Raw genomic sequence first — 20,203 nt, 5'->3', positions numbered from 1 at the left:
GTGAGAGTGAGAGCGCTTAAATAGTTGAGTACATATTTCAGCTATCTTCTTGATTGTCCTCACAATTCACGATTTTTTTTCTGCCAACCAAGTTTGAAAGTATTCCTACTAACAGAATAATGCCTATGTACTCCTGAAAATTTAAAGTTGTTGAAGATCTCTTGCATTTTATACGTTTAGGACCAACCGATTATTTTATATGAATCAAGTCATATGTATTTTTCAGTTATTGTGAACGTTTACTTATTAGGTATAGGCCTCAAGTTGAGTAAATAAGAAATAAACGGATATTAGATTCACAAGGTAGGTACCTACATTTCAACATTTCAAAAAATTTAGAAGATTTAATCAAACTATTCCGTCAGTTTAAAAAATTACTAATGCGGTACCTCTGCTTATTATTAATTTTTGGCAAATCAGGCGGAACGCATAGGCAACTTCTTCAACACACCACATGCATGTTTTGTAGCCCAATACAAGCATGCATCGGCTTCTTTTACCATACCTTGTCCACCCTTACCTTACCTCACCTACTTAAGTAGGTACTCGCACTCAGCAATTCACGAAGATCTCTTTCGGAACGAAACAGTCCACGAAAATGGAAATCTCATTCACAATGCATCAATATTAAAATCTCAACCAATCTGTATGATTTTCAAGAAGAAAACAATTTCACCTCGAAAATTTATGTATGTATTTCAAATTGAATCAATTTCGTGTTCGCTTTTGAATGAATTTTAATTACGGTTTATGCTGATTTTAAAATCATATCAAGTCTACTTAATTAATAATAATTACGTTATAACATCACCAGGAGCTTGGTTCTTCAAGAAAGCGTAACAACCTAGTAAGCGTAACGCAGTAATTTTCTGTATTAAGTTTTCCAACTTTTATTCTTCATTCTAAACGCAACCTGTTAAAAGAATCGTTTACCAGGTAAATATTTACTCGCAGGTAATAGTAATTAACACATTTTACGATCACTTTCCTATGAATATACAATTAGTATGGAATATACCAACATTGTAGATTTATTTTTAATGCTATTTCGGTTTCGTTATCATTGAACGAATTAAAATTATGTCAAAATTATCGCTGGCGCTGTTTTGTGATGTTAATTTTTTTCCTATCTCGGATTGTTACATAAGAACTACGGATATCTGCGTGAAAATTGCTCGGTTTCAATCAGGAAATTTAAAATTATGTGGTAGACAACAGATTTTTGCAAAAAATCTGAAATGTGGACGTTTACACGTAAGCTCATTTCTGATCGGACTAATTAAGATAGTAAGTAGGTATCTCCTACATTTATTACTACCGTACTACTTTACCAACACACCACCCTCGCATCATTTCAACTGACAGAGGATTAATCTCTCTTCCTCGAGGAGATGAAATTTATGTCACAAATACGAGTAATATTATTTCATGACTGAATCTGTTAGTTCATTTTTTTCCTGTTTATCTTATCGTCAATATTATTGGTTTCCTTTAGCCCACCGACATAATCTAAAATTATAATACATGATTCATACTTTATAACTCTGCAACTTACTACATATTCAATATCAATGTAATGACACTCGAAATGTTACATATATAGATAGGCACCTGTACCTACTTGATATCCTCCTACAGTGTAAATATTTCCATTATTTTTTTCAACCTTTCATTCCTCAAATTACGAAACTTTCAAAATTTAAAAGTTATTTTGCAAGATTACAAAAGACCAAATTCTAATTTCTGTATTTAATTTTAGCTAGGTACCATGTGAATAGCATAGCAGAGAGTAGGAGTAGATGTAGCGCAACTAGGCCCCAAAAAAGTATTATATTACAATCCCACATGACAAAAACAATAATAAAAATCCTAAAACCGTGTTTGACACTCATTAGAAGGGATACAATATCCGTAATTCCTAGACAGCCCTCTCCCTGATAACAAGAAACCGAAGCTATAACGATATGCTTCTACTACTAATAGTACAACTTCCGCGATCTCTAACGTTGGTAGTGTTTGTGCCTGCGTTGTTTAGATATATTTTCGCGCGTTTATTTTAAAACACAAATTAATAAAAGCCAGACTCATTTTAGAATTGGTAAGTTGATCATATCCTATTCTTAGTTTAAATTTTATGCCAGAATTTTAATATACTAGTAGATACCTACATTTGCAGAAAAAAGTGAAAATTTTCAATTTTATGCAACGTGACGCATTACGTACCTTTTAAGTCAAATGACAGCTTTTTAACTTGGGAAACTTCAATGCACAATACGTAATTCGATAGAAATAAAATTAGTTCATATGGTGTTTCCGGAAGTTATTTGTCAATGAGTACTTAAATTGAATTAGTTCTGGGGAAGTACACCGTCGACACTTTGTCATTTCACAGTTCAACACATATCCAACGGAAATACTTTTTATTTCAGTAAAATTAATTTTGCTTCAGCTAACATACGTTTCATTACGTTCATTCCTCCTCCGTTGCATTCGAAAAAAATTTCAACATGTGTTTTTACCCATGAGTACTTACGAGTAATGTGTTTTCAAAGTTCATCTTCATTCTGTCGGTAGCTTTCAAAAGCGTTTATCTATTCGCACGTACCTATCTGATTCGTTTATTTAATTACAAATTCTAAAACGAGTTATAATTAGTCAATGTGCGCTGTAAACTGACCGAGCTTTTTTATTTTAGGTATTATTTTGAAATATTATCCCAACATGGCATGCGAAAAATTGAACAAGATGAGCGGATATTTGGAAAAACGAGGAAAGATGGTAAGTACTAAGTAAATAAATTGGTTGACGTCGTTTTGCAATCAAATAAATACCTAGGTAATTGAGTAATGTACGTACTTTGTAACAAAGATAGGTACCTACCTAAATCGGTTGATGTTACTTTACTGGTAGGAATTTATTTTCTTTTTAAATCTGCATTATAGCCTCTCCTTCCCCTCCATTTAGCTGATTATCAATAACTCTAGAGAACTTTTCACCCTCTCATGTACGTATTTCCTGTTATGTCATTCAACTTTTTGATAGGAATTGAATCATCACGTCCACGTGACACATCAACTGACATAGAATTTCATCAATATTCTTTAGTTGTTCAAATGAAAAATCAAAATTACTCATCACTAGGGGCATCATCGTTACTCGAAAAATGAATAATGTAAATATTTTCCTCGAAATAGAAGTCAATTTAAAGAGAAGTGTAAACTGTATAGTTGACAAGACGACTTCGCACTTCTCCTCAAATAGATAGTAAATTATTTAAATAGAAAATTTAATTAGAGCATTTTACGTTTCAGAGCATAATGGGACGATGGAAAAAATGGTGGTGTGTTTTAGAAGGGCAGTTACTACTTTATTACAAGTCCCGCATAGAATACACTAATCTGTCACCTTGTTGCGGATCATTAAACATGGCTTTAGTGAAAAATGTTCAACCACACGTAGGTTTTCAAATACACATCACCACACATACACAGCTTATAATTTTGGTAACAAGACGTCTTAATATACTTTAAAGCGATCATTTTGCAATTATGCCTTTTGACTTACCTGCACGATAATTATTTCCAGAGAACTAAAAATAAAGACAAGCAGCAGCAGTGGTTCCACGCTTTGGTAGGCGTCTTACCACAAAACAGCTACCTATCTCCGATTCTATACTTCGCAACGAATTCGATAGAGTATCGACGAAAAAGTCAGGTAATCAATCAAATCAAATTTTAAATATGATTGAAACGAAGATGAGATATTTATCGATATTATTTGTAGCGGAAGAAGAAAAAGTCAAAACATAAAGAATTCGTAGAATCGATCAAGGCAATCGAACATGAAGAGTCATCATCATTCTCACAATCAGATAACAATCTTTCAAATTTAGCAAATGAGTCGAATTTCAGTTTATCTGAAAATCACACTTCGACCGAAATAGAGAACATCTCTACTAATCAAGAAAATCTACAAGTTATGACAACAAGAATTTCGACCTCATTGGAATGCAATCTACAAAAAAACACGTGTGCCGATAATACGCTGAAATGTAGAAGCGAAGTCAACATCCGTAAATATTCTTCTTATCGTAGCATTATCAATGCTGTTTCTATCAACGAGAGGATAACGAATCGTCGCAGTATGTCTTGCGAATGTATTTTCGCCGAATTTCGTACGAGTTCGGTAGAAGAATATAACTTTTTAAGCAGCTGTTCCATACAGACCCACAGCGATGAAGGATCTCAAGAAAACAGCGTAAATTCAGGCGATTCGCAAGAACCTATAAAATACAAACCAAGTTGTCGTCGAAAACGTAAAAATGACTCTAATAAATACAACACTTTGGGTAAAAAATCGTTCAGCTTTTTGAAAAAAATTTTCAAAAAGAGGATGGAAATTCAAAATTTACAATCAATTGAACCAATTGAAAATGACTGCTCCACAGAAGTAATCGAGGTACATAATATCATTCTCAAATCAAAAATTGAAAAAATTATGTAGGTACTTATGTGAAAATCTTAAATTTATTGATTGATTTTTCCACAGGAAAAACATGACACTAAATCAATGACATCGGTAGCTGTAGAAGAAAATATTTTGGAATCGAATGAATCAGATATAAAAGAAATAAATACCATTCAAACGATAGAAAATGATGAAACAGCGCAGAGTAAAATAGAAGAAATAACACCATGCAATAATTTTGTCGAGCAAAATACCACAAACGCGAGTTCAAATAATGGTGAGTTTTATTGTAAACATCAATTGTTTGATAAATGAATAGATTAAATTGAAGAGTAGGTATACACACATATTGTGCTATTCCGATACAAAATAGTTTTTACAATGCAATAAAACCATTGATTTAAGACAATACTTACATCACGAGTAACGCGTGACCTTTCAAAATAGTAAATCAAAAATCGATATTTTCCTCATAAAAATTATTTTGTTTCAGAAATTGAAGCAGAATCGTCAGATACAGACACAGAAAGCAGCGTAGATGCCTCAGAAAATATACAAGAGGAAGAAAAGTTACCAGATTTACCCATTAAAAATGGCCATCGTACTTCTTACACGTATCATGATTTCAAAGATAGAAATTCGAACTATCCTATAATAAAAATTACAACTCCAAATGACGCCGATACCAAAGAGTCGATAAGTTTTGACAATAGCGCGAGTATGGAACTAGATTCTTTGTTACTTCAGTTGAATGTTTTGAATACTCAATGTGATAAATCGCACGAATCTCTCGAATTTCACAATAATATCGTAAGTGTAATGCGATTCGAAGTATTATGTTTCATAATAAATGAAATTTTAATAAATTTTTATAATTCAACTTTCAAGATCGAAGATCCAGATTATGATATTCCTAGACCACATACATCGCTGATCAGTGATTCTGGAAGTACACCGAGTATCTACGAAAAACAATTTTTAGAAGTTCCACGAAAGGAAAGCATATCCAACCAGAAGTAAGTTTTCACCAAATGTGTTTCTATTATGTAATTTAATGTTCAAATATTTGAAGAAAAATTTTTTCTGCAGATTTGATTCCTTGTCAATCGACATGGCTCCCGATTCGTTAGAAATGCCATGGTTACTGAACGATGTCAAAAGTAACATGCATTACTGGACGACGAAAAAAGAATTCGATTTATGTTCAGAAAACGACTCAGGATCTGAATATGATTACCACGACTCTTTAAATTCAAATAAATATAATTCTTGACGATTGTTTATCAATTCACAAAAATCATTCAAAATAGGAATGACAGTGTATTTAATACGTATTTTAAAAAAGTCACACATAACAACCGTTAAAAAATCACTTCCTCTTCTTGTTTTTGAATTTCTTTTTATAATCGCCAGGTTTACCTTTTATACGTTTACGTACTCCAGAAGCTCCTTCCATATCATCGTCGTCATCCAGGTCTACTCTTCTACGTTTCTTTTTGGATGTATCGCCAAGTTCTTTGATACTCTGAAAATAAATATATTTCACAAAATACGTGAGTGAAATTTGATAGATGAAAAGATTTACTTCAAAGTATTGAAAAAAGTTTACCACTGCAGCAGTTCGTCGAGCTTCCGCTACTCTCTCTTGTAAACATAATACATCTTGCTCTACGGTCGTATACAAGGGTAATTTTTTTCCAATTAATTGTTCTATTCGTTGATACAATTCCACATCGTACTGAAAAATAAGTTTCAATTGATGAAAATATTTCAAAAAATATGATTCTGAATGGAAAACTTGGATATTATATTTACTTGGGTAACAATAGTAATAGCTTTGCCGGAACGACCAGCTCTGGCAGTTCTACCGACTCTATGAATGTAATCTTTACTATTAGTCGGAATATCTAAATTAATCACCACGTCAACGTGAGGTATATCTAATCCTCTGAAATGAAAAATAATCTGTTAATCACCGTGGTAGCTTGTGACTGATCATTGAAGTATGGATCAAGTTAATTCTCACCTGCTTGCGACATCAGTTGATATTAAAATAGATCTAGATTTCGCTCTAAATTTAGTCAAGGCAGCTAAACGTTTATTTTGAGACATTTGTCCATGCAGTGGTATGGCAGATAATCCGAGATTTCTTAATGTCAACGCTGTTCTCAATGTTCCACTACATGTAGAGCAGAATATCATGAACGAATTGCCAGCTAATTCGTTTAGCAGGTATACAAGATATACGTCCTAAAAAATGAATACATTGTAGGAAAAAAATCCAATTACAGAAATCACAGGATAAAATGGTAATAATCACCTTGTACTTCTGAGGTATGAAAATGTAGTATTGTTGCAACTGATCAACAGTTTGGTATTTCGTACTAACTTCAATTTTGACAGGATCTTGTAGAGAAGCTCTTTGTAATTTTTGAACTTTTTTCGTCATCGTAGCCGAAAATAAAAACGTTCGTCTTTCTCTAGGAATTGCTTTCAAAATGGTGTTGACTTCTGCTTCGAAATCCATATTCAAAATACGATCAGCTTCGTCCATCACCTTCACATGTCACAATGAGTGAAAATCAACTTATAACAATCATCATTTCGCAAAAAATACGATTACAAACCATACCAAAAATCGTAAAGACCGTAAGCTGAACCCTTTCGTGTTCTGTAAGTGATCGACTAAACGTCCAGGAGTGGCGATTATAACGTGTGGTTTTTTGCTCAACATCAAGGACTGCGACATCATATCCATTCCACCAACAATAACAGCACATTTTACACCGATGTTAGCACCTGTAAGTGAGTACTTTTAGTACAAGAATCGTTACCAATAATAGAATTTAGCAAGCGAAGTATGCCACTCACCCAAAGCTTCAAATTGTTCCGAGATCTGAAAAGCTAATTCTCTCGTGGGAGTAAGGACTACAGCAAAGTATCTTTGAGGATTTTCCAATAAAGCTTGTAGAATTGGAATAACAAACGCAGCTGTTTTGCCGGATCCTGTTTCTGCCAGGCCAATAACATCTTTCCCTGAGAATAAAAATATTTTTTAACAAATCATCTTCTAATGTTACGGAATAAATAATTGTGTAGGTACATCAATAATGTCAAAGAAAGGAACGGGAATGCAATACCTTGTAGTGCAAGTGGTATCGTTTCTCTTTGAATTTTCGTAGGTGCTTTCCATTGTAATTTCTCACAAGCTTCACATAACACATCTACTACGCCCTGAAAACGTAATCAACGCAAAATTAATACAAAACCAGCATAAGATTCATAGGTACTACTTAGGTGATTTATATATTTACCAGATCTTTAAAAGTGACCGAACTTTCTTCAGGTTTGATTTCCGCATCTTCCGCGGAATCTGATTCACTCATGATGAGATAGTTTCAAGAATCTCATAAATACTTATTCCGTGAAACTAAAATCTAGTAAAATGAAATAGAAAATAAGTTTCGCTCACGCACGTGCGATTACCGTGTTATCGGTATCGTCTGTATCGTCGTGTTTATTTTTTGAAAACACACCGACGAACTTTTTATTCTTTGAAATTTGGCCAAGTGATTTCATTTTTTCTTTTCTTCAAAAGTTCAAATCGCATGGTTTAAATAATGCAACTACAATAAGACATGCACTCATTAATGTTACAAAAAAAATATTGCACGTGGGAAATTGACGCAGTTTGTTTCACAAAGCAACAAGAATTCGCTAAAAATCGTAAATTATTGCCAAAAAACACGGAGTGAATTTCCCTTTTTAGAATGCGAAAAATTTAAAACACTCGAAACACTTCAAAATTTTACTTGAAATAAATTTTCATTTGAGTAATTGGTTCCGTATTGAAAGTTAATTTGAAGAATTTTGAATTCGAGTATCATTTGTTGAAGAACAGTACTTTTATTGAGTTATTGCATAAATTGACACAATGGAAATTAATTACACAATTTTTTTCCATCAAAAATCAAAATGTACGTCCTTGTGGCCTTGAATGCCCCACCTACTGAAATTAAGAATGAATTAGTGGTAGAGGGGAAAGGGAAGTCATAAAGATAATGGGAATCAATAACCTTTATTATTTTAATTTCCCTCAAATTAATTATTTAACGAAGCGTGTGTTACTTTATTTTTAGAAGAATAATGATATATTTTCGACAACCACGATGGAATTCGTTCATTTGGTAACCTCGAGTTGAATTCGAAGTTTTCGGAATGTGATTTAAGTTTAAATGAAAAAAAAGTCCGGAAAAAATGGAATGCGCGCCAAGTAGCAATTTTAAGGAAAGTACAAGGTAATGTGACATTCAATTTTCAATAAATTATATTTTCAGTTTCGTTACTTTCAATGCAAATGATGGCTAAAGCTATTAGACCGGATTGCGCATTGCAGCGAAAACGAGTATGCGATTATATTATGTAACCGATACTTAATTTGAGATCACGTTGATATGACTCCATGGAAAGAATTTTAATGATTTATTAACGTTGGTAATTTTCTGTCTATTTTTAGGCACACGGATTACTTCAAGAATGTGGTCGAGCCTTTGTTGGCGAATGGCTGTGAGGATAAATTATGCGAATGGTTGAAAAAGAACGGATTGATATCGAAGCAATTATGCTGCAATAATGACGAATGCGGACAAGAGCCGATGAGATGGAGTAAAGCTAGAGTGATAGATAGATATAATTGGATATGCGTTAAATGCAAAAAGAAATTACCCATAAGACACGAAACATTTCTTGCCGATTTGAAATGCGATTTTGGCAGTATATTCAGCGCAATCGATGGCTGGTGTTCTCATAAACTGCTTACCGAATTCTCTGATAGTAAAACGTACAAAGTAGCCGTCGGAAAACGTATTTATTCCATGTGCACTTCTGCAGCGGAATCGTATATGAAAAATCATCCAGAGCTAGGTGTTTTAGGGGGTAAAACTGCCGATGGAGAAGATGCCGTCGTTATAGTCGATGTGTTTCCGGATGGTTCGATGACGTTACAACCACAAAATAATAATAATTATACCAAAAAGGTGTTATGTATAGCAGATACCTCTCATGGTCCTGCTCGTGTCTGGACACAATTACTGGATACTTCGTACGAAGTAAGTCTTAGCGAGTGTTGAATCATCATTAAGTATGTGTGTATTCGTTCGATTCTGATGTAAAATTATTTCAACAGGACGACAGCAACAAAATAGTAGAGACAGTGATTGCTCACGTGAAACCTAATTCTATCATTGTCACCAGTCATGTATTATATCCGTACGTTAAGAACATCTCTGGGTATACAGAAGTTATTAATATCAAAGCTTTGATGACATCCGATCCTGCCGAATATCAGAAATCACTTAAGAATATAGGTAATTTAATAGTGAATATTCCGCGTCGAAAATATTCATTTTGATGCATTCTAAAAATTTTTATATTTTGTAGAAACAATTTGGGCCACAACCGTCGAAACATGTCAACAAATTCAAAATACAAGTCCGAATCCGGCAGAACAATCTTTATGGGAATTGCAATGGAGGCAGATATTTGGATTGGATGCCTTTCGTTACATACTGCAGCATTTAGTTCAATATTCCAATGCGCAACATTCTTCTACTAGTTCTTCTCCAAAATGAATTCCAGTTTGTATTTGTACATTTTATTTCATTAGGCCTAGATTTTTGTATTGCTTGTATTGTTACATATCCAGAAACTGTGATGTTTTGATCTGCAAAAATATTGGGCATTTTTATACGCGCGTTTTCAACTTCACCCTATAGTGTGAAACGCATTTATCGAAATCTATTTGTGATTTTTTTGTGAAATTTTTTTGTTATGAATTTTTTTTTCTTTTTTGATTCAGCCCATTTATACGTAACGTAATCATAGGACTTTGCTCGCTTCAACTTCTCACTGGGCCTAAGGAATAAAATTACCTAATTACCTTTCGGTACATTCGTACTCATCTAATCTTTATTTTAAAGTCATTGATTGAGAATAATTTCTCAATTTCCATCCATTGATTGGAAAGTTTAAAAATCAGCTGCCCTGATTGAAGTACGATTTTAATCGTTATAATTTAACGATTTTTCGAATTGATTGTTGTTTTGTCTTGAATTTTTTATGGATTGGTGAACGGTTATGTTAACGCTTCACAAGTTGTTCCTTTGATTGTTATTTGATATTAGTGTGGTTTCATTTCTACCTCTGATATCTTATTATTGTTTTTTTTTTCTTCTTTTTTTTCAAGAATGCTGTTAGTAATTTGCTGAAAGAATTTTCTTTTGTTACTTGTAAGTTTAATTGCCTATTTGTTTTAATTTATATATTCTTGTGTTCGTTACGTTGCTATTTTTCTAACGGTAATTAAGTTCCCAATTTATCATATTCCAGTTGCTTATTATTTTGTTCATTTTATCGAGTTATCTTACTAAATTAGAGTTATCAAATCGAAGTGTAAACAGCTTAACCGACTTAATTACGTTGAACGAATTTTAATATTACTGATAGTACGTTAATCGTACATATTGGAGACATTAAGCATATTATTCAGTCATTAGTTTGATATGGTTTATTTTACCAAATTTTCAGTACAAATTATAGTAGCGACTTGAATTTACCAGAAATTCTGACAATCAAAAATCTTTCTAAGTTATTTTTGTGCATCATTCCTTTTCGACTCTCCGTTTAATACGTGAAATTTTAGTTTATGATAATTTGGACTTTTAGAAATTGATATCGGTTATTTTGTTTTCGATAATAATCGTTGGAGTTGTGTTTATCACGTGAAGGATTTTATAGTCAAGTTGTTCAGTCAGATTAGATATGAGACTTGAGAATAGCAATTTACCATTTTTAATTTTAAATTCACACGATTGATTTTATTTAATTATTATACATATTTTGATTAATAATTCGTAAGTTATTTATTTTAAGGAATTATTTCTATCATCACCGATGTTCAAATTCACAGTCATTTCCGTATACGATTCGTTGATATTTTTGTTCGTATTTGAATAGTTTTTTTTTTCTTTTCTAAATGTGTTTCAAGACCGTAGAAGAAATTTGTGAAATCATTTTTCTAAAAAATTTTGACCATTACTGTATTAGGTATTCAAAAAAGACGAGTTTATGTTTTAAAACGAACTGTTCCGTTATATAAATTTTCAATTCGAAGAGATTTTTTTTGTAAAATATTTTATATTTTATAAGATTTTTTTTTAGACTGATGTATTATGCGTTGTACGCGTTATTTTGTAGTTTTCTTCTTTTATTGTTGAAATTTTATTATTTTGCTGATGTGATAAGCTTGTTAACCAGTTGATTTTTTTTCTCTTTGGATGATTACACTTTTATTGAATTCTGTTTTATAATTTTTAGGTTACAGTTGGTAAGTTTTTAAATGCTTTTTTTTCATTTTTTTTTTCTTCTTCATTCGTACCTATTTTTTAAACGTAATTCTGAACGAGTTTATGTTTTTATATTTTATTTTTATAAGATTATATTTTAAAATAGTTATAATCAAAACCTCTCGTAGTATTGCTCGTTTACAGTTTTAAATATTAACCTTTTTGTATCCAGAAAACGAATGGAATTTCTTTTTCAAAATGAGGGTATTTTTTATTCACTGGAAAAATTTTAAAAGTAGAATTAGTCGACACTTGTTTTTAAATTTTGACGATTTTTAGCTTAGAATTAGAACATATGTGTTCACTGTTTCATCTCTGGCGATGTAACTATAGTTTTCTGAAGGTTATACCGGGGTTATATTGATAGATTTTTTTGTTTCTTTGGATGATGAGAACGTAACACATTTTTTCATTTATTCGTAAGTGATCTGATAAGTTATTTTTATATTCATTTCGAAACTGATGAACGGTGCTGTATTTTTACGAGATGTATTGAATTAGGTGATCTCGAGATCGATTTTATTAAATCGTAATCCTTTGAATTTAAGCGGCCTGGTGTCGATATAGCGTTGCATTTTAATGTCTTCCCGTATGAAATAATGTATTTTTTAATATTAGGTAATGTATGTTTATTAAGAATTACGTTAAGACTTGAAAATAAATTAATGAACGTTATCATCTAATTTTTTTTCTTCCTACCTATATGATAGTGATAGTGGATTTCTGTATGAAAATTTAAAAGTATGCTCAAAAAATTTTAGTCAACTCTGAACTCTTTGATTAGGTACTTATTACGTAATTAATGATGAAAAAAATGTTATCAGCCAGACTGAAGTGTGCACGGTTTAATGTGTCACTCACTGTTCTTTTGGAACACCCGTCGGTAAATTTTCTCCGTCTGTCTGCTGCATTGTTCGTGTGAATGATCTGTTACTCTTTTCACCGAAGACGATGAATCATTTATCGATAAAATGTATTGATTTTGAAAATGATCGAGATTGATATCATAATTTGAAAGTTTCCTCGCTCGTTCTCAATGATTTGCAAACGATGTATTGATTCTGCGACTTCTTGGTATCTGTTATCAAGATTGATTTTTACTCTCCTGTCCTGTAGAGGATAGGTTCGATTGTTAAATGTTTTTCTTTTTTATGGATACTGGATAAATCAATAGGAATTGATGTGAATTCTACCTCTAATCCGCATCTCGACTGAACGAACACATTTATCGCATATTCTTTCAAAAGGTTCAACTTATCGAGTCCAATTTTAATAAATTCAAATTTGTTAACGTTTGGTTTGAAAGAAGAGGTGGTGCTGATGGTAGTTTGAATTCCAATAGGTATACCACGAATTTGATCTTTGAGTTCAGTTCAGGCATTTTAATAATTTCCAAAAAGTGATATATCGAGACAAGGAAATTTGGAAAAATTGAATGTTGAACTACAAAAACAAAATTTACAAATTGTTTGCCTCAGAAACAATTTCTCTTTGATTCATGCTGAAGCAAATTGAAGTTTAAAATTATTCTAATACGAGATGAGTATCTACGAAATAATTTTGTTTCTGGATACCTATCGTTATAAAATGATTCATTTATATCGATAGGCTATTTACCCAGTGCAACTATCGCAATATCACCTTGTTTATTTATGGGAATTATTCGACTTTTTTCAACCTTAAACTTCACGATTATTATTGCAGAAGTTGTATTTACCGTTAATAAAACCAGTTGAATGGTATATCGAGTATAGGTATAGTGTTCAAGTATTACTGAATTGCTCTCCACAGTTTCTAAACTATAGAAAAAAAATTACAATTGTATCTGCATTTGGCATAGGATCCCTAATGTTATAATATGATCAATATTCATAAAGATAGAAATCAAAGCTACTCCTACAAGTGATTTTGAGTGTGGGGTGGGGGAGGGGGGCTGAGAACATGATCACGAAGAAAAGAATTGTTAAAATATTTCAGCATTGATGATGTTATTTTTTTAATTATGTAAAATTCAATGGGCATACATAATAGTTAAATTCGGCTGGTAGGTAGGAAATGAACGATTTGGTGAAACTTCAAACTCTAGCTGATGAAATACCTACCCAATGTAACGAGATTTAACCATTTAACGTGGTACCTACAAAAAAGTGGAAGCATATCATTTCGAAAACTTCTATTTTTTCTTGAAAAATTGACGAATATTCCTAAAATTAACGTCATTTTGGACTAGAAAAGCTGCTGTATTTACATTCGTTTTTTAAAATTTTATTTATTTTTATAAAAGTAATTAATTTTTGGATTTGCAATATTTTCCATGTTTCAAAGTTCGTTTTCTGAATAAAGTTCAATCTTCAAATGCAGAATGAATTGTCCATATACGTAAATAAGCTGCAGTTGATCTTTAAAACCAAAAATATAGTCAAGTCAGCAGACGATAGATATTTTATAGACCTACTGGAGATAGGTGCATCGTATATAACATCTGAAGGAAATGATGGAATCAATTTTGAATATCATCGCCGGTAACAAATTTCAACTGGATATACAGCACGAAGAGCAAGTTATCTTTTTACCTTTCGTTTATTATCGATGCGGCTGAGTAAAAACAACGAATAGCAGGACGTCAACGAACGCGCTTGGCCTTACCTACTACGAGTAGTAATGCTTCTTCCTGCTGTTGGCCAATTCACCTATATTAACCAGATATACGAATCACGTACCAAGTCTAGATGCGCCAAAGATTATCGCTTACTCCTCAAACAGTGATGTTGTATTAGACTTGTTTCATTGCTCTCATTGACAACCATGAATTCCGTCACTCATGTAATCGCCGTTTGTTTGCTGATTGTTCAGTTCGCGTTTATTTACACAATTCCAGTACCTGAAAATACCTCCAAGCCGGATACGGACGATGAAATTGTCTACGATCAACGCCAAAATGGAAGCGAAAATTTACGGATCCATATGAACGACGTGACTCTGGTGGTAGCACCTTCCGATGGAATTTTGCAATTAATGAGCGCCTCGGCGTCCGATTTCTTGAACAATAATAACGAGGTTTCCGGCTCGAATTCGAATAAACCCCAAGGAGGACCCAATGTTTATTCGTTATCCGACTGCGGATCTGATAATGGAGCGAAATGTAAACAACAGACCCATAAAAAGTAAGTGTATTTTTGGTACCAACTAATTGATACTTTAGAAGTGTGCTTATAGAGTAGGTTTTGTTGATCGAAAAAATAATCGATCGGTGGATCCGTTTTTTAATTTTTTAAACGTAGTTTTCATTTGTTTTGGTTAGATGGGTATCATTTTTTTCAGTTTATTAAAAAATCAAGTGCTGAATACTTGATACGAATGTTTTTCAAAATTTCCCAACTTTTTTTTCGTGTAATTTTTTTTACTCGTAGGTATTAAATCAATGAGTTTTTACGAAGAAAAATTTGTTGGTTCCAAATAAAATCATGAAAGTGTCTGGAAACAGGTAGAGATACCAAAAAATTACGAAAAATCAAATGCATTTCAGGTGCATTTTGTTTCTTGTTGAGAAATTAAAATATTCCTAAAAATCATTCTCAGACATTTTTTTTTTGTTTAATTGAATTTTCAAAAATAATTACAATAAGAGTGTTATACCTACGTACAAGTTCTAAATTTCTCGTAAGTGGGCATAAATATCAAAGTAAACTTTGAAGTTGTCAGATGGATAGAAAATAAAAAATCCTTCGAGTAGGTACCTACTTAAACCAATTCAATCTTACCAATTTTTTTTTCAACTTGGGAATCTTATTTCGAACTCGAAAAAATAAAAATACATCTCCAGGACAAATTGAATAAAATATAACAACGCCTGTTAAAATGAATGTATGCAACATCAACGACATTCATGTCATGCAAATTTTTGCAATTCAGTTTTCTTTCTTGCATTTTATCATTTAAGTCATTTGAACTTGGTTGGACGATGATTTTTGTACCTAACTAGTTATCTATTTAGAGAAGCTTGAGTTTTTATACTCTGAATACTCTTTTTAAAAAAATGCGATAACTATTTGTTTGTTTCAGAAATAGAATACGCCTTTCAAGCCTACTGGTACCTTTGCTAAATAGAGCAACTGGCAATTGAACGTAGAATGATTTCTCATGTAGAAATTACCTGTTAAACTTCATAAAGTACTATTTTTACTTATTCACTTACTATTGAAATAGGTAGGGTATCTCTAACACCGATTGTGTTAAAAACAAAGTGATTTATTTTCTTATTTTAAATTTGTACCTTGATTAATAATAAAATGAAAAATTGTAAGTAATCGTGCGTATTAATTTATTGACTTATAACTTACATCATTGTTGTCATCATTTAAATGACGAAAAAAATGAACTGAAACTATTGAATAGAAATTAAATTAAAAATAGAAAAAGAAATGCTTTTAAAATAAAAATAAGGTAGTTGTCTAGTGAATCGAGTTTCATGTTGAAAAGTTCTCTATCAAGTTTGGAAATCTTGAGAAGCTGCGATGGAAAATTGTGTTATCTGAAAAATAAAAAATAACATTTCAATGCAGTTTCAAGAGGAAAAAATCTACCGGAAGGGGAGAGGAAGAGAGAGCAGAGAAGTCAGTCTACTATGTGCTAATTTCTAGGTGCATTTTTTCATTTTTTCATTCAAAATCATTTTTCACCAAAAGAGTAAATCTGAAATTTCACATTTTTACTAAGCAGAGAATCTATACCTACAGCTCGTCAACACCGATGGCGTAAATACCCATAGCTCATTTTTGGTACTATATGAATCAGTTTTTTAGACAAATGATAAATCATGAGATAGCAATCTGAAATCAGTTTTTGTGCTAAATTTGATTTGGCATCTCGAATCGAGACTACTTTGAAGTCTACCTGAATCCTCCAGTGGAAGTTGGCTTTCAAATTGATCCATATTTACTCTGGCCGAAGTTATCTCTGTCTAATTACTTCAATATGCAGACTTATATTTTTCTATAAACAATTTTTGTAAAAAATTCGAAAACCTTTAGCTATTTTCATTTCCAAAAATTCACCGAAGATCAAAAAATCAAATCAACTTTTCAAACTCAAAATATTTATCTATGAGATGTTGGTATTAGGCCTGTGCTCTTTTAATGAGTCAAATTTCAATTCGATCTAAGTTGATGGGTTACAGAGATTCTTTGCCTCTTTGGGAAGGTAAGTATAGCTTGAAGGCAACTCTTTGTGAGCCTTTCTGGGAGCTTCCAGCAATTTTTCAATTTTCTTCAGACTTTGAAAACACTTATCATCTTGAGTTTTTGGAGAAATCTGAAAACTCGCCGGAGCTTATAAAATTGCCCAAAAATGGTTAATTTTGACTGAGTAGGGCGGTTATAAAAACCCTACAGACGATGGTTTCTAATTGAATACTTCACTGCGTTGGTGTAAGTATAATTTTTAAGAAATCGATTTTATTTTTTTGGAGGCTACAGTTTAAAACCTCCTAGATGGGCTTCTGTTGTTAATCAGCATCAATCAAATTCACTTCTGAAGTTCTGACCTTCCCAGAGTAATTTTAAATTCCCGCAGAAAATTGAAAACTCTCTTGAGGCTCCAAAATAGTAGGTATCATTCAAGTGACTGATCACGAGTTGGAGGCCCGGAAGTTTGAAATGAAATACTTTTTCATACAAAGATCTACTGAAATTGAAAATTTATCCCAATTACCAACAGCTCTTCCAATCTTACAAAATTTTCCTAAAATCAAAAATAAACTTGAACTGCTAAAATTTTGATTTTGGGGACTTCGAAAAAAAAAATGCTTTTTCAGTCGTAGCTTGGTCAGTTGGTCTCGTTCAGATTGAAGTAAGTACACATAAGTCTAAGTATGTAAGCTCAGGTCGAGTGTTCAAGTCCAATGTGCGAAAAAAACTCCTGTTAGGAGTTGGAAAGGAATCCTCGAACCCAAAAAATCCGAGAACAAAATTCGTAGAAATGAAAATACTCGATCCGGATAACATATTACAATGTACAATGATTTTCTCGACTTGTCTGTAACAAAATAGTGACCTGTAATTCGATTTCAAGCCTTGAAAATCACTCTGTCATACCTATTGGTGGTCAGAATTTTTTTTTTAATTTCACAAGATTAGGTAGGTCTACGTACGTTTCATTAGGGTGAATTGACCAAAAAAATAACATTTCTTGGATTTTGGCAAAAATCGGTGGCTATTGTGAAGAATTCTTTATTTTTGAAAAAAATGGTTTGCAGTACCTCGGACATCTCCTCATCTCTTGAAAAAGTGCAATTTCAGTTTCTAAACTTTCCATAAATTTTAAGATTTGATACCTTTTTCAACCCTTTACCAACAAATGAGAGATAAATCAACTTCCACCACTAAAATTATAACTCCACAAAAAACTAAAAAGGCAACATCTTCAACACTGACGAAATTTTAGGACGCGATTTTTTTTCATCTCTCAATCCCTGAAATCTCCAGAATAAAAAATTCATCGTTAAATTTATGGAATCATGATTTATTGGCATTTTTCTTCCATCTGTAATCATTGCTTGAACTTCTGACACCACGACGTATAAGTAGGTATTATAAATGTTTATATTTTTAATAAGTTCTTATCCAGTCTGTCATTTTGACCTCTTCGAACGAATTCACTCGTATATAAATTATTTAAAATGACATAAAAAATAACTGAACTTTTGGTATAGGAAAATTAAAGATACAACTATGCAGCGGTTTTATAATAACCAGTTTGAGTATTATACCTACCTATACAATTTTATATCACACGTTTTTGCCAAATGTGAATATATAGCCTATATATCTCGTAAACTAGTTTGCGAAACTCGATAATCTGGATAGTAAAATTCAAAAAGAAAAAAAATGAGCATTTTTTAATATATTCAAACGGTATATTCGATATTGAATTACTAAATTCTGTAACCTGTGGATTGAATACCTGCAGTTCGTTGAACTTTATACGAATTCAGTCAAAATAATCTAACCTGGTCACGAATTATATTCCTATAATTAGTATATGGGTTTTTGATTTCTCGGTGATAAAGTCAGACAGGTAGGTATTCGTTTTACGAGATGCTTATTCTCCATATCTTTATACGGCTATTGACGAGCTATAATTGGGGCTGCTTTTTAAAAATTGTCGATGCATATCGCACTTTCGTGAACTTTGAATCATTTTTCTCGTGTTCGTGGATATAATAAAATAGCGCATTAGCCAATGGTACGATACTATAGTTTTGATATGAAAAGAAGCACCTATGGGCATCAGAGGCATTAACCACCCGAGTACTGGGACCGTTTGGATATTATCAGCGAATATGATAGGTACAGTTAAAAACATTAATATGGAAAAATGACGTCGGCAAGTTTTCAAAAGCAATCAGTCATGATATTCGATTCATACATTTATAAGCACAGCGAATATCACGTACGAAAACCAAAACTACCGCCATAGATACTTATTAAATTGGTTGGTAGGTGTACTCGTCTTTTCTTTATACTTTTTTTTCATCTACACCGCCTAGATATTGGTACACACGATTGTTATTTATAGACTTATACCTACGGTTACGTATATGTTACAGTACATACCTACCTATATGAATCACCGCAAAGGATGACAATGATTTCACATCACAATGTGGTAATTGCACTTATATATTTTTATACAACAAGGTGTCTTTGACCCTTTAGACATATAGGTAATATGTAGGTACTGCGGTTTGCTTAGGTAGGTAGGTAAATGAAATTTGAAAAGCTCACCTGTAAGGTGCTTGATCTACTAATGTGTTATAAAGCTCTTGAAACACGTAGTGCGTCACGTTATTATCGAAACGATCCTGGTATTCGAGATGTGCTCCTAAACAATACTTTATAATTACGAACAAAACTAAAGATATGAAAAAAATCGGCAATAACGAACGATCCGCCATTTCGGTAACTACCTACAACCAGTCAACTTTACATCGATCGTAACTGCATCTTTGTCGAAAAGTTTCTTCTGTCAAAGTAAATCGTACCTATACGAATATCCATCCCTTCTACGCTTGGAAATACTATATTATTCAATTCTAATGAAAGTAATGTCGGTTCTTTATTGTTCAATATTCGATGGTCCGAGAAATAGAAAATAAATCGCCGCAATAGAAGATGAATACGAATACAATTCGTCATATACAAGGTGTCCTAAAAAAGAAAACATCTCCGCGAGATGATTCCTTATGCCCGAGCATTGGCTCAAGTTTGAAGGTTTTGATTTTGAAAGCTTTGAGTTTATGAAATTGAATTTCGTTTCAAAAGTTAATACAGAGG

The 20,203-nt window shown here is 32.4% G+C and overlaps 4 protein-coding genes and 2 long non-coding RNA genes across 8 annotated transcripts in view; 3 read left to right on the top strand and 3 right to left on the bottom strand.

Annotated features, from left to right (window-relative positions):
* The window catches only part of LOC135836530 (uncharacterized), a 30,712-nt gene extending 27,032 nt beyond the window's left edge, over positions 1-3,680 (bottom strand). The window contains exon 1 of the long non-coding RNA XR_010557048.1: positions 3,565-3,680. This is a non-coding gene — a long non-coding RNA (uncharacterized LOC135836530). The remainder of the gene's footprint in view (positions 1-3,564) is intronic.
* Positions 812-5,748, top strand: LOC135836516 (uncharacterized). Of its 3 annotated transcripts, none has more exons than XM_065351406.1 (9): positions 812-936; positions 2,696-2,778; positions 3,312-3,503; positions 3,586-3,714; positions 3,784-4,458; positions 4,549-4,744; positions 4,961-5,277; positions 5,356-5,483; positions 5,557-5,748. In XM_065351406.1, the coding sequence occupies exons 2-9, from the start codon at positions 2,722-2,724 to the stop codon at positions 5,738-5,740; spliced, it is 1,878 nt and encodes a 625-aa protein (XP_065207478.1). In that variant the 5' UTR covers positions 812-936; positions 2,696-2,721; the 3' UTR covers positions 5,741-5,748. The 3 variants fall into 3 exon arrangements, with proteins under 3 accessions (XP_065207478.1, XP_065207479.1, XP_065207477.1); XM_065351407.1 differs by lacking the exon at positions 812-936 and adding an exon at positions 1,663-2,098 and having other exon boundaries at positions 3,312-3,455; XM_065351405.1 differs by lacking the exon at positions 812-936 and adding an exon at positions 1,676-2,098.
* A 19-nt stretch (positions 5,749-5,767) lies between these two features.
* On the bottom strand, positions 5,768-7,984 carry pths (porthos). Its single transcript, XM_065351411.1, has 9 exons — positions 7,782-7,984; positions 7,608-7,701; positions 7,339-7,503; positions 7,100-7,266; positions 6,788-7,024; positions 6,494-6,717; positions 6,283-6,415; positions 6,077-6,205; positions 5,768-5,992 (listed from the first exon to the last, which is right to left on the bottom strand). Exons 1-9 carry the CDS (start codon positions 7,851-7,853, stop codon positions 5,837-5,839), a joined length of 1,377 nt encoding a protein of 458 aa, XP_065207483.1. The 5' UTR covers positions 7,854-7,984; the 3' UTR covers positions 5,768-5,836.
* Positions 7,985-8,503: 519 nt separating this feature from the next.
* On the top strand, positions 8,504-12,548 carry LOC135836524 (uncharacterized). Its single transcript, XM_065351415.1, has 4 exons — positions 8,504-8,765; positions 8,984-9,575; positions 9,653-9,833; positions 9,907-12,548. Exons 1-4 carry the CDS (start codon positions 8,725-8,727, stop codon positions 10,095-10,097), a joined length of 1,005 nt encoding a protein of 334 aa, XP_065207487.1. The 5' UTR covers positions 8,504-8,724; the 3' UTR covers positions 10,098-12,548.
* A 1,963-nt stretch (positions 12,549-14,511) lies between these two features.
* LOC135836527 (uncharacterized) lies at positions 14,512-16,177 on the top strand. The gene is made up of 2 exons (XM_065351419.1): positions 14,512-15,034; positions 15,933-16,177. Exons 1-2 carry the CDS (start codon positions 14,676-14,678, stop codon positions 15,991-15,993), a joined length of 420 nt encoding a protein of 139 aa, XP_065207491.1. The 5' UTR covers positions 14,512-14,675; the 3' UTR covers positions 15,994-16,177.
* On the bottom strand, positions 16,175-19,919 carry LOC135836529 (uncharacterized). Its single transcript, XR_010557047.1, has 2 exons — positions 19,655-19,919; positions 16,175-16,401 (listed from the first exon to the last, which is right to left on the bottom strand). It is a non-coding gene; the product is annotated as an uncharacterized LOC135836529 (long non-coding RNA).
* Positions 19,920-20,203: the final 284 nt, after the last annotated feature.

This window comes from Planococcus citri, chromosome 2 (genome assembly GCF_950023065.1).
Source record: "Planococcus citri chromosome 2, ihPlaCitr1.1, whole genome shotgun sequence".
In the NCBI taxonomy this organism is placed as follows: Eukaryota; Metazoa; Arthropoda; class Insecta; order Hemiptera; family Pseudococcidae; genus Planococcus; species Planococcus citri.
The sequence above is the reverse complement of the archived record's forward strand: the minus strand, read 5'-3'. Positions and strand labels throughout refer to the sequence as shown.

Coding starts and splice junctions, on each gene's coding strand:
- LOC135836516 (XM_065351406.1), top strand. CDS start 2,722: ATGGCATGCGAAAAATTGAACAAGATGAGCGGATATTTGGAAAAACGA. Junction 4,745..4,960: donor AAACGCGAGTTCAAATAATG/GTGAGTTTTATT, acceptor ATTTTGTTTCAG/AAATTGAAGCAGAATCGTCA. Junction 5,484..5,556: donor GAAAGCATATCCAACCAGAA/GTAAGTTTTCAC, acceptor TTTTTTCTGCAG/ATTTGATTCCTTGTCAATCG.
- pths (XM_065351411.1), bottom strand. CDS start 7,853: ATGAGTGAATCAGATTCCGCGGAAGATGCGGAAATCAAACCTGAAGAA. Junction 7,702..7,781: donor CGGTCACTTTTAAAGATCTG/GTAAATATATAA, acceptor TTACGTTTTCAG/GGCGTAGTAGATGTGTTATG. Junction 6,718..6,787: donor TCATACCTCAGAAGTACAAG/GTGATTATTACC, acceptor TTCATTTTTTAG/GACGTATATCTTGTATACCT.
- LOC135836524 (XM_065351415.1), top strand. CDS start 8,725: ATGGAATGCGCGCCAAGTAGCAATTTTAAGGAAAGTACAAG. Junction 9,576..9,652: donor TACTGGATACTTCGTACGAA/GTAAGTCTTAGC, acceptor TTATTTCAACAG/GACGACAGCAACAAAATAGT. Junction 9,834..9,906: donor GAAATCACTTAAGAATATAG/GTAATTTAATAG, acceptor TATATTTTGTAG/AAACAATTTGGGCCACAACC.
- LOC135836527 (XM_065351419.1), top strand. CDS start 14,676: ATGAATTCCGTCACTCATGTAATCGCCGTTTGTTTGCTGATTGTTCAG. Junction 15,035..15,932: donor AAACAACAGACCCATAAAAA/GTAAGTGTATTT, acceptor TGTTTGTTTCAG/AAATAGAATACGCCTTTCAA.